This window comes from Hippocampus guttulatus, chromosome 2 (assembly GCF_054856545.1).
Source record: "Hippocampus guttulatus isolate MCC_2025c chromosome 2, RoL_Hgut_1.0, whole genome shotgun sequence".
Classification (NCBI taxonomy): domain Eukaryota; kingdom Metazoa; phylum Chordata; class Actinopteri; order Syngnathiformes; family Syngnathidae; genus Hippocampus; species Hippocampus guttulatus.
The window spans coordinates 6036780-6050054 of NC_141262.1; the positions used below are offsets into that span (position 1 = coordinate 6036780).

General features: G+C 38.9%; 1 protein-coding gene across 2 annotated transcripts; it reads left to right on the top strand.

Annotated features, from left to right (window-relative positions):
- Nucleotides 1–13040, top strand: sfxn5b (sideroflexin 5b). 2 transcript variants are annotated; one of them, XM_086132987.1, is made up of 14 exons: nt 1–157; nt 2294–2362; nt 6417–6494; nt 6613–6639; nt 6725–6779; nt 6881–6906; nt 7054–7107; nt 7501–7557; nt 7662–7727; nt 8713–8803; nt 8919–9034; nt 9179–9264; nt 11538–11655; nt 11822–13040. In XM_086132987.1, the coding sequence occupies exons 1-14, from the start codon at nt 101–103 to the stop codon at nt 11897–11899; spliced, it is 978 nt and encodes a 325-aa protein (XP_085989113.1). In that variant the 5' UTR covers nt 1–100; the 3' UTR covers nt 11900–13040. The 2 variants fall into 2 exon arrangements, with proteins under 2 accessions (XP_085989113.1, XP_085989123.1); XM_086132997.1 differs by lacking the exon at nt 2294–2362 and having other exon boundaries at nt 33–157.
- Nucleotides 13041–13275: the final 235 nt, after the last annotated feature.

The following is a 13275-nucleotide window of genomic DNA, read 5'->3' on the forward strand; positions in this document are numbered from 1 at the left end:
TGCCGCTGGCAGCAAGCCTTCTTTTTCCCCACCACTACTTTGAACGGCGAGGAGTTGCCTGTACTTGAGGTTCATTAATAAAAAAGAACAGCGGGCTGTCATGGCGCAGGCAACGGCTTGTCCTGCGTTCCGGCTCGGCGGGTCGCGGTACGACCAGGTAAGCCATCTTGATCTCTCTTATCTCGGTGTGCCATTTGGTTTGAGAGTGAGGGAGGACGACCAGAAGGGGTCCTCGGGTGGGGAAACAGGCAGCTTCATCCTCCTCTTCCTCGCCTTCGCTCGGGATGCTTCCCACTTCTTCCCACTTTTTCCTCTATGCACTTTTGGGCGCTCCTTTTCAAACTTTTTTTTAGCTGAAACACGCCGTTGAACGAGTTTACTTTGTGCGAACAGTTAATTATGACTGAAGTGTCAGATTTTTTTTCCCACCCCTTGCATGTGCACATTGAGCTATTTGATGTATCATGTTCACGTTATGCTCGGCTTTTCACTGCCAAATTCCCTTATTTACAAATCTTGTGCTCCGTGTCCATATGCAACGCCCAAACTGTCACAAGATACCACCAAAGTTATTTTAGCAAAGTAGTAATTGGTGTCAAGAATGTACAGTGGTGCATTGGACTTAGAAATTTAATTTATCGGTGCCACCCTAAACACACCCGAATCATCCCCAGTCCAGCTCACATGCACCAATTTAAGCAATATAGAAAATGGATAGGTGACTATTTGGTTGCAGGCTTATTGCACACTAGTCTAGATTGTCCCTAGGTGTGAGTGTGAGCGTGGATGGTTGTTTGTCTCTGTGTGCCCTGCGATTGGCTGGCTACCGGTCCAGGGTGTAGCCCGCCTACTGCTCAAAGACAGCTGGGATAGACTCCAGTACCCCCCGTGACCCTCGTGAGGATAAAGCGGTTCAGAAAATGGATGGACTATTTGGTCATGAATTTACTTTGGCCCTAGGTGTAAAATCCTTACTGTCCCATGACTGAAAAAAGGTGCCCGACTTTCCACCCACAACCGAGATTGATGAGCTGCTTCCCTCCATCGAATGAAACCTATTTTCCATTCCTGCAAATGAGCGATTAAGCATTTACATTGGCCAGCCTTATGAAAGTGACCATCACGTTTTAAAGGTCACTTTAAAACGCTGATTCAGCAGCGGCCTGTGGGAATTATTTACCTCCTGCTGCACTGAGCAAAGTCCAGAGAAGACACTTCTCTTTTCTGGTTTTATTCAATCACCACAGCACAGTTCAAATTGATTCCATATCCGTTGTGTGCAGAACATGCATTGGGATACGAAAAAATTGGTCAATAACTGATTGTTAAGGATGCTTCCATATGCATTGAATTGATTAATGTCTTGAAGTTAGTGGGGAAAATTGGAGTGCACCACTTGACTGGTAACCAACAGAGGCACTCCCAACCAAGGTTATTATAGTTCGCGAAAATTAACAAAATAAATACATCAGTGAATTTTTTTTGAGGGTCTAATGGAGAGTCAGAGCTGAGCTTTGAACCTGGATATATCCACCGTGAGGCAAATTCGCTAATCACTGCTAAAAGAGAACATTTTCTAATGTATCGGGCAGGTTTTTTACTTTCTCAAACGTCGCTGCTGAAAAGGAGGCCAGTCCTAGAATCAGCGCTAAATCTTGGCGCTTTGTGTGCTCAGTGTGTTGCGCTGCGTCTGTGCAGGCCTTGTTGTGTTGCCCCAAGAGAGCGAGAACTCATGCATAATTAAAGCTGGCTCCTTGCATGGAGCTCGTCTCCTCCAGCAGCAACACGGAAGGCCGAGACAGTGAAGGCATCAAAAGAGTGTTTTTTTTTTTTTTTTTTTACACTTGAGGAGCAGCCATGAAGGTCGTTGCCAGTCATTTGCAGGAATAATCATGAAAATAGTGTAAAATTGGGTTTGCGGCATCCTATTTGCAGCGATGGACATCTTCCATGGCGTTTGATTGAAGCTGCCTCGTTTTTGTCCGTCTGGTGTGCCAACCGGGCTCTTGGCATTATTATTGCGTCTGTTCAGACTGCTGGCACTCCCGCTTTGCACTTGGCAAGAGCTGACAGGGGACAGTGAAGGCAGGGCACAAAAAAGACAGCACACAAAAGGAAGCTTGATCCGCAGGTCTCTTGAAGAGGGTCCCCTCTGCATGCAAACTCTCAAGTGAAGCGTATTTGTACAGAAATGTTTGGGTTGAATTCCGAATTGTTTGACTTTCGGGGCTTTCGATGAAGTTTGTTCTCAAGTGTTGCTTTTGGGTGAGTTTGAAATGTGTCTCTGATCCAGGGTTCCTTTCTTGGCCGCCTGAGACATTTTGTGGACATCATTGACCCAAGCACACTCTTTGTGTCAGAGGTAAAGCTACTTTTGTATATATAAACCATAAACTGTCACTACAAATGCCCACACTTTTTTTTTTTGTCTTGAACTCATAAAAGCATCAGTGTGCTTGTATTTGCCTTTAGAAAATATCATGCAATGAAAGAAAAGAAAATATATCCATATTGCTGGTGCTTATTCGGAGCCTACCACAGCTGACTTTGGGTGAGAGGCCAGTCGCAAGGAACATATACACACACAGAACCAATGTGGGGAGAGATGTCGGTCAAAATTATTCACACAGATACATCCGCGATCAAGCTCCATTGATCTTGACAAGGAAGACATTCTTCTGCTGCAATCTCTTTTCCATGCTCTTTGCACGGAGGTTTCCGTCTTGGTAAATGATGATGATGATTATTGTTTGTTTGTTTGTTTGTTTGTTTATTGAACATAAAACATATATACAGTAATAATTTGACAGAAAATAAGGTAGATAAAAAAAAGTAAAAAGAAAGAAATCAATCTTCATTCAACACAGTTATTATGTTCAAGGGAGTAGGAAGAAGTAAAAAACTTATCTAGTCCTACCCCGTTATGTGATTATATCTAATAAATCATTTTTATATCAATCAGAAAAGAAAAAAGTAAGAAGAAAGAAGTCTCCATTAAGGCTCATACTTTACCCTTAACCGTGATATTTTTACAACTTTTGGTTTGTATCGGGATTATATACTTCCACACCCTGACACTCTTGTGTCAATTTTCTCTTGTATTCATAATGGATATTTCAATACCTTTCTCTATTTATCAACTTAGTTCTGATTTATCATTATATTTAATGTTTTGAATTTATCATTTTAACTCTGATTGATGTAGGTTGTTTGTACTATTTTTTTGAATTTGTTTTTGAACTCCGCAAGCGATTTACTCATTTTCAGGTCCGTTTCGAGATTATTCCACGGATTAACACCTTTGATAGATACACTTCTTTGCTTGATGTTTGTTCTTGTTTTGAGTTTTTTGAATAAGTTGGTACCTCTTAAATCATAGCTGCTTTCTCGAATTTCGAAAAACTTCTGGATGTTTTGGCAGAGCAGGTTATTGTGTGCTTTGTACATTAATTGGGCGGTTTTAAAGTCAACCAGGTCATAAAATTTCATCGTATTTAATTTGATAAATAGTGGATTTGTGGGTTCCGTATATTTTGATCTATTAATAATTCGAATTGCTTTTTTTTGTAGGTTGAGAATAGGGAGTGTGTTTGTTTTGCAGGCATTTCCCCATATGTCCACACAGTAGGTCATATATGGTAATAATAATGAAGTGTATAATGTGTACAAAGATCTCTTATTTAGCACTTCCTTGGTTTTGTAGAGGATCCTTACGGTTTTGTCTATTTTTCTTTTTACGTTATCGATATGTGGCTTCCAACATAGTTTTGAGTCTATTACTAATCCGAGAAACTTGGTTTCATACGCTCTTTCTATCTCAATTGAGTTTACCATAATTTTAGCTTGGTGTTTGATTGGTCTTGTGCCAAAAACAATTAACTTCGATTTTTTCAGGTTAATTTGTTTAATTATTATTATTGAGAGGGGCAAGAATACAAAAACAATCATAATTAAAAAATAAATAAAATATAATACATGCCAGGGGGTGTACATAGGTACATTCAAAAAGTTTGGAAGTAGTATTGACTCTTTTTTTTTACTTTTTGTTCAGTGAGCTACTGATCAATTTTATGTACATACTTACACAAGTGTTTAAAATATTAGCATTTGTCAAGATTGAATTGAGCTTGAATGAGTAACACATTTATAATGAAAACTACATCTTCTTTTCTTTGCCTTATAAAATAAAATAAAACATACTGTATTCCCAATTTAAACTGAAGTTCCTGTAGAGTTGTCCAGGAATTTTCCTTTTGAACTTTGTCATTTACCGTATTTTTCGGATTATACGTCGCTCCTGATTAGAAATTGCACCAGCCAAAAAATACATAATTAAGAAGGAAAAAACATAAGTCACGCTGGAGTATGAGTCGCATTTTGGGGGGAAATTTATTTGATAAAATCCAACACCAAAAACATACATGTCATCTTGAAAGGCAATTTAAAATAAACATAAAATAGAGAACAACAGGCTGAAGAAGTGTGCGGTATACTACTGGTACATGACTGACATGCCTGGTAATGTCAGTAACGACGTAACATATTAAGAGTTATTCCGATAACGCTAGCATAAAGAATATGCTAACACGTTTACCAAACCAATCAGTTACACTCCAAATCACTAAATCCAATGAAATCTTCATCCTCTGTGTCACTTTTAAACAACTCCCTCAACTCGGGAGGGAGACGATGCGCCGCTTCCTCTTCTACGTTGCTTACGTCAGACTCATCGTCGATTTATCAACACAGGCCGAGAGCGCCCTCTTGTGGTTTAATGTGAAAATAACATGTGAATTACATAATCATGTGTTAATAATTTCACACATAAGTCGCTCCAGAGTATACAGTAAGTCGCACACCCGGCCAAACTATGAAAAAAACTGTGATTTATAGTCCGGAAAATACGGTAATGGTTTGCAGATGATCATCTTTTTTAACCCAATTTGTTTCAAGAAATTTGTTTGGAATTGACCATACCGTAGGCGGGGGACCATAGTGTACCCCGCCTACTGCCCGAAGACAGCTGGGATAGGCTCCAGCACACCCGGGCACACATCGATGAACAACCGTCCGCGCTCACATTCACACCCAGGGACATTTTAGAGCAGGGGTGTCAAACTCATTTCACATTGTGGGCCATATACGGCCTCGGTAGATGTCAAGTGGGCCGGACTATTAAAATTATTCCATACTCTGCTATAAATAACCAAAACAATATGTCTTTCCTTTGTTTTGGTCTAAAGAAGCACCAGAGCACTAGGAAAATGTTGAAATTCAATGAACATATCTTTTACAAAAGATTTCATGAAGCACCTAAGATTTCCTTAGACAAATGTGCAATTTACTTTTATCATTCACATACATGCATTGCAACTGATCCCACTGACTGTGCAATGGCACAAAACTTTAACAAGTAATTGGTATTGAAAAATATAGTAATGCACTTTTAAGATTAAACGAGATTTATAAAGAAAGGAATTTTTAAACCATTTACACGAGCATATAAAATCTGAATGTAATCCCTGCCTACACCTGACAAACTAAAGAGAGTGGTATTAAATGTGTAAAGAATAAAGTATTCACATGTCCTTGATAGCGTCTGCTGTGTTGGGTCTGTCTCAGTGACAGACTGAGGCTGCTGTTGTCTTCTTCTCTGATCAAAACGATGTTGTCTTTTCCTCTGATCAAAATTGCGTGTCCCCCTAGCGGATATTCCATGATCTGAACCTTATTAAAAATATTCATTCCGTGTCTTTTATGCATTTTTTCACTTTTAAATTATCCTGTGGGCCTGATCAAACCTCCTCGCTGGCCGGTTCCGGCCCGCGGGCTGTATGTTTGACACCCCTGATTTAGAGTGTTCCATTAACCTGCCGTGCATGTTTTTGGAATGTGAGGGGAAACACAGAGTACCTGGAGAAAACCCATGCAGGCTCGGAGAGCACATGCAAACTCCACACAGGAATCCCGGAGCCGGAATCGAACCCTGCACCTCTGCACTGTGAGGGAGACTTGCTAATCAGTCGACCGCCGTGCCGCCCCACTTTGAGAATAACGAAAGATAGAATTTCATTAAAAGTTGCATGCAAGGAGACAGTTGGACTGCAACCAAAATGGCTACATTGGAGAAGTCTGTAACTATTTTGCCTTTGACGAGGTCATCTCGGATGTGTATACACTCATCATCCAGGCAGTATCATCTACCTCATGAAACTGTGAGAGAACTGTTGAGTTCCACCAAAGACGGAAGGGAGCGGCCACGTTATTGTAAAGACTGTCCTTACCATTCAAGACTTTTGTCACACTGAATATAGAACATCCACTTTGTTTTATATCAGACACGGTGAGACTAAAACCACCTCAATAATTCATTGGTGGTGCTCCAAAATAAATATGTTTCTGCCATTTCCTTTCAGAAACAACTCAATGAGAGCATCCAACTCCTGGACGACTTCAAGCATGGAACACTTCCACCAGGGATCTCTAATCTTCAGGTGACATCATTCATGTGAAATTGACAGAAGATGATATTTTAATTTCAGAGAAGTGAGGACAAATTATTGCTGGTTCATTTCATATGCCCCTATGCGTCTTTTCACCTGTCTTGTGAAGTTGTGGGAAGCCCAAAAGGTCAAACAGGTGAGTGGTGAGTGCTAAAGTCTCTCAAACCTCATTTGAGCCGATCACATGATGATGATGTCATACTGTCATGATGTCATCTCAGGCCATCATTCATCCTGATACAGGCGACAAGATCTTCATGCCGTTCCGAATGTCAGGTACGAGAAGATGAAGATCTTTCCGGAAGCCGTGCATGTTGTTCTCCTTCTGTTTACTCAGTGTTGTTGTTGTTGTTGGGGTTTTTTTTCGGCCCACACAGGTTATGTACCATTCGGAACACCCATTGTAAGTCCCGTGTTGTTGTTTTTTTAATCATGTGCTTCGGCCAAACACTGATGTCATTATCATGCTCATTTTGGTGGGATTGAGGAAGATTAATTTTGGATTTTGCTCCAAAATAAGATCTTCTTCCTTGACCTTCATCTACTGTAGGTCATCGGCCTTCTTCTGCCCAATCAGACAGTGGTGTCCACCATAATATGGCAGGTAAAGGTGCATATAAACAAAGTGTATGTTAGTGTGTGTGTGCGTGTGTGCGTGTGTGTGTGTGTGTGTTTGTGTGTATACTTATACAGTTACTTACAGTTACACTTTTACAGTTATCATATTTTTTCCAGTTTGACTATTGTTCTGTTTCCCCACAAGATAAGTGCATCTAGATCGGATGGGGTGGTGAAATGAATTAATTTGTCTATCTATCTATCTATCTATCTATCTATCTATCTATCTATCTATCTATCTATCTATCTATCTATCTATCTATCTATCTATCTATCTATCTATCTATCTATCTATCTATCTATCTATCTATCTATCTATCTATCTATCTGTGTGGCTGTCTGTCACTTTCTAACTAATAATGTACTCCTTTTCCTCCAGTGGCTGAATCAGAGTCACAATGCTTGTGTCAACTACGCCAACCGCAATGCCACAAAGGTAAACGGGACCACTTTAGATTTGTACTCACGATATCCTTGTAAAGTAAATAAATAAATCTTGCGGGGGGGGTTTTTTGTGTGTGTGTGTGTAATCCTTTGCAGCCAACGCCAACATCCAGATTCCTGCAAGGTTATTTTGGAGCTGTGACCAGTGCTGTGTCTATCGCAGTGAGTCTCTTAATAATAGCATTAAAACAAGAATCCACCCAATTTAATGACTACATGTACAGTGATCCTCTGCATAATCAGGGTTCGATTTTCACAAATTCACCAGTTATTGTTTTTTCCATGTAACCATTGCCAGCTCACGGAACAACTCATCTATTTGCTCTTTTGTGCTTTACAATGGCCAGTGATTCTGCCAAAGACCTGGCTAAATAGAAATTAAAATATCTTAATTCAAAGACAAGCTTAGCATGTCAGGATTAGCCTGGGTTGTTAGTGGAAGTTACAGAGAGTATTGGTCATACGTGTGTGTGTGTGTGTGTGTGTGTGTGTGCGTGCGTGCGTGCGTGCGTGCGTGTGTGTGTTTTTCAATTTTATTTATCTCCTTGTTCTTGCATGGCTTTTCTCCGAGTACTCCCAATTTCCTCCCACATTCCAGGTTGATTGGGCATTCCAAATTGTCCCTCGGTGTGATTGAGATTGTGAACTGTTGTTTGTCTATGTGTACCCCTGTGTTTGGCTGGTGACCAGTTCAGGGTGTACACCCGCCTACTGCCCAAAGACAGCCGGGATAGGCTCCCACGACCCTCATGAGGATAAGCGGATCAAATTATCTGGAAGCGTTTAATTTTTAAGAGTAATGTTGTAAGATGAGTTTTAAATGACAAACAGTTTTGGGATCATAATTTATTTTACATAACTTAAACTATTAACATAAGCAGTCATACACATTTTTGCCGAGTGGCAGTTACTTTCGGGGGGGGGGGGGGTTGTTTTGTTTTGTTTTTTAATGTGAGACGCAACTTTGGCCTGAGCACAAAAAGAGCAAAGAGGCAGGTTTTCCCATGACTAAACAAGGATAGTTTCCGGAAAATCAGCAGTAAATCTCGAACCGTGCATATGCGAAGGTTCACTGTAATTTAATTCACATTAGATATACTGTATGTACAAGTGTCATGTGTTTAAAAAGTATTTGAATGTGTTGTAGGTGGGATTGAATGTGCTTATTCAGAAGGCCAATAAACTGAGTCCTGCCACCAGAATGATAATACAGAGATTTGTCCCATTTCCGGCAGTTGGTATGTTCTTCAAAGGCCACAATTGTCATCAATCAAAGTCTTTGCTGCCCAGCCCAAAACTCAACACCTTAATGTAATCTCGCATTGTATTGTATTTTTCAATCTTGATACTCAGCAAGTGCAAACATTTGCAACGTGGCCCTGATGAGACACAACGAGCTGTCAGAAGGCATCGACGTGCTCGACGCCAACGGGAAGGTGGTGGGCTCCTCCAAAATCGCAGCCACACATGTGAGTGCCACTTTCGAAGGTGGCCGATAAAAGGAATAATTTGCCGCTCACGTCACGCGGCAGCCATCTGTTCTCCCGACGGAGGGAATTACTGTAAATGTGCGTTTGGAAGTGAAGCGTGTGAACAATGCTGTCGTCCCGCAGGCCATCGCAGAGACGGCGTTCACACGTGTGGTCCTCCCCATGCCCATCTTTGTGCTGCCCCCCATCATCATGTCCTACATCGAGAGGTTGGCACACATACATAGAGCACAACCTCCATTGAGACCCCGACTGGCCGTGGAACCAAAAATGGGTTACCTTAGTTTAACATGGAGCCTGCCATTCTATCTGTGAAGCAAAAAAAAAACAAAAAAAAAAAACAGCATCATTTGTCCAGCCAGTCAGTCGAGAAGGAAATCAGAATATATCATGTAACAAAAAAGTACCGGTATATACAATTATCATGGCATCATAAATGCTTATTATAAAAAGTCCTTGCAGTTAATATAAAATGCTGGTCATAGTTCAGGGAATAAGGTGTTATAATTAAATGTTGATAATATGTTGGAAATATATATTGAAAAATATGTCATAACATTTAGTTATGTGATAAAATTAAATTATAATATGTTTTTTGAAAAGAGCATTACTGTATAGTTAATTAGTCAGCAAATTCTATATAAATAACTAAATAAAATATCAGTATACAATTTTGAAAACGTGTATATGAATAAATATAATGATACAACATTTTGTAAATAGTCATAACTTAACATGATTAGAATTAAATTATAGTCATAATAATAATAATATGAAATTGTAAAAGTCATCATTTTGGAAGATTTAATAATAAATAAAATATTCACATTTCAAAATATTTGAAAACAAAATCACGATTGAATAAATTAATGTCAACATGACATTTTGAAATGAATATTGAAATAAAATTATGGTAACACTATACAGATATTTTAGATATAAAACTATAACAATCTAGTAAAATTACATTTAAAACTACTGGTATATGTAGATAATAATAAGTCAATTATTATTATTATTCCAGTCATTATAGTAAAGACAAAGCCAGTATAATCAAGACAACATTTTTATGCACGAAATTGAAAATGTATTTATTTTTAATTTAAGAAAAAGTAAGAGAAAATGAGATTGCGTGGCACTGGTAGTAAAACTACAAATACATTTCCACTCTTTACCATTTTGTGTAAACCCACAACCAAGACAAGCATATGGCCACGAACATCACAAACTGTCCATCTCAACATGCCAGAACCTAACAAGGCGTGTTTGAACATCATGATCAGTCGGAGAAGCAGCCTGCGGCCAACTAAGAAATGTTCAAACCTGAAAATCTGGAAGAGCAATGTCCATGCATGACAGCTGTGCACACAACTTGCAAACGTGGGTACTTCTCGTTTTAAAATACACGAGAGCAAACCACCCCAGTCAAATATATCGTCGCTGTCCAGTGAAAATCACGTTTGTTCACATTGGTTTCAGACATCCCGTTCGTGTAAAAATTGAAAAAAATATCGTAGAAATTTCGTAGAGCTAACTTGATAAAAGAGACCTCTATTAACGAGTACAATAGTCAGACTTTCGTCTCATAATTAACAAGGGGAAAAAAATAACAAAACTTTTAGCGCCACTCAATGATGAAAGTGACTTCCCTCCACCCAAAAAAAAAAAAATGGCATCACATTGCATCCTCAGTGATGTCAAGATAGGTTTATTTGCAGAAAAGCCATTTTTACCGTATCAAAATATCTCATTGAAATTACAGCGTTAGATCGCTTTGTGTCGAATCATGTGGCCGTATACGTACGTACCGATGCGACATAACACCCCTACTTATAATGGTTCCCCTATACATTTTCACTGTGTCACTTTAATCCATAGATTTTACATACCGCATGTTTGCAGATGTTAGAAATGAGGCTGAATGGGTCGAAGTAATAAATCTCCCAGAATATAAACACATCTACTGGAACGCTAATCGTCTCTAAAGACGCTGTCTCGTAATATAATCTGTTGTTCTGTGTGAGGTACTTGTTTTTGACACACAGTATGACGCCACACGAATTGATTTGAAAGAGCTCAGCAGGCGCTGTTGTTTTGATTAGCAGCAGATTTCAGCAATGGCTGGCCATACATTTAGGACCCGAGCCGCATGCAAACTCCTTTCTGAAGAAATAGGGCATCATACACAATGTGAGAGATTGCAATATCACGCTCACTTGAATTCAATCTAATTATGTTTTTTCATGAAGCTCGGCAATGAGCTTTGTTAATGAATAATAGGCCAGGTTGAGTAATTGCACCATGGGGTGATTTTTGTACAAAATGAAGCTCACAATTCTGCATGCCCCACCCCATCTCCCTCGCAGTTCCCAAAATAACTGCAGGCTTCTGAGAGATCAATGTGCACGTGGAGCCTCACTCCTGTGTCGTCTTCTCTTTTTTTTTTTTTTTTTTTAAATAAATGTCTGCTTGTACATTGCAGGCTGCCCTTCCTGCAGAAGAACCGCAGACTGATGCTGCCCATCCACAGCATTGTGTGTCTGCTTACGTTCGGGCTGTCTCTGCCCGTGGCCATCAGCCTCTTCCCACAGATGTCACAGGTACATTATGAGCACATTAATGATTCAAGGTCGCTGGGCTTCAACTTCCAATTCAAACCTACCATGCCTCTCAAGCGCCCTCGCAGCCCGGATGGCTCTCTTCTTTTCCAATTAGAATCTCACCCTCAGGCCTCTCTCAGAAGGGTTTTTTTCAACCTCCTCACAGATTGAGGTGTCTCGCCTGGAGCCCGAGATCGCCATGGCAACAGATTTCAAGATGGTGACCTACAACAAAGGTTTATAATGGCTGACCTGACCGTCCGAGAGGAAACAAAGATGAGATGAAAAGAATGTTAACATGGAATCTTATCGCCGCTTTGTATGTATAGAAATATGATCGTATGAAGTGAGTTTTATTCAAATCATATGTTGCGTTGTCTGCAAGGCACATTAATAGTTTAAACATGCAATAATGGTATTTGCCACAAGAGAGCACCAAAAACTTGCATTGCTTGAAATATTTTCCATTATGTTTTTCATAACAACAATATAAACAATAATAATAATAATGGATTTGTATAAATATTTTATATGTAACTCTCACATTTTAAAACTTTTTCGTATCAAAAGAATATATGAAATAATTTTAAATTATTTATGCAATTCTGTAGATTTTAATTTCATTTTCTGGAATTTCTACATAATACATGAACCAGCGAAGCGGTTGTCATTGTTTTATGAACCGGCTCAAAAACAACGACACAGCTTTTACCCTTTGAGTCGACTGATAATGTTCCTCCAAGTAATACTTTCATCATTAATATACTGAATGTAAATGTTTTAGTAAACAGCACGTGTACGATGAATCATATTACTATCAATGTATTCTATCAGCTGGCATACAACATGGCACATGGAGTTTTACATTTTATTTAATTGTGCCCATACATGAGCACAAATGTGTCCAACAACCTGCATTCCTCAACTTCTTGTTAATTTGTTTAAATGATTAGCAAGGTTGTCTCTCACTGGATGTATGTTATCACCTTTACAATATGAAGTGATGTTTTTAGTTTTACTCTATTTTGAGATATTCCAGGGTTAATTCTCCTCTCTTAACTGCGCGAAGCACTGCAATAAACAATAATAGTCCAATGACAGTCAACTTGACTGTTGTTCTAATATGTGGATGGAAAAATGTGTACATGATTTTAAAGTGTCTATTGACACACGCGCACAAGTACCAATAATGTGAAACAAACTGTCATTCTTTGTATCGTACAGAATGCATTCCTAACAACTTATTTTGCACAGTTTTTGGACCAATTTTATAACACTCTGAATAACATGAAATTGTTCTTTTTGAATATTTGTATAATTTACATCAAAAGCTTGTTGGGTGCAAAGTGCATGATTTAAAACACTAAATAAATTTACTTAATATATTTTGTTCAATAATGTCATTGTTTCATTATTTTCATTATTGACCAAACCAGTCTTTGTACTGTCTATAATGGTGGTTCTGAAACTGTGTACAAGTACCCCAACATTTTCATTCGATCATTAATTAATTACATGAGTTTTTATTTTCATATATTTAAACACGGTGTTGATGTTCAACTGTACATTTTGTTACAGTGGCTTACAATAATATTACCACTACTTGTTAGGAATGAAATG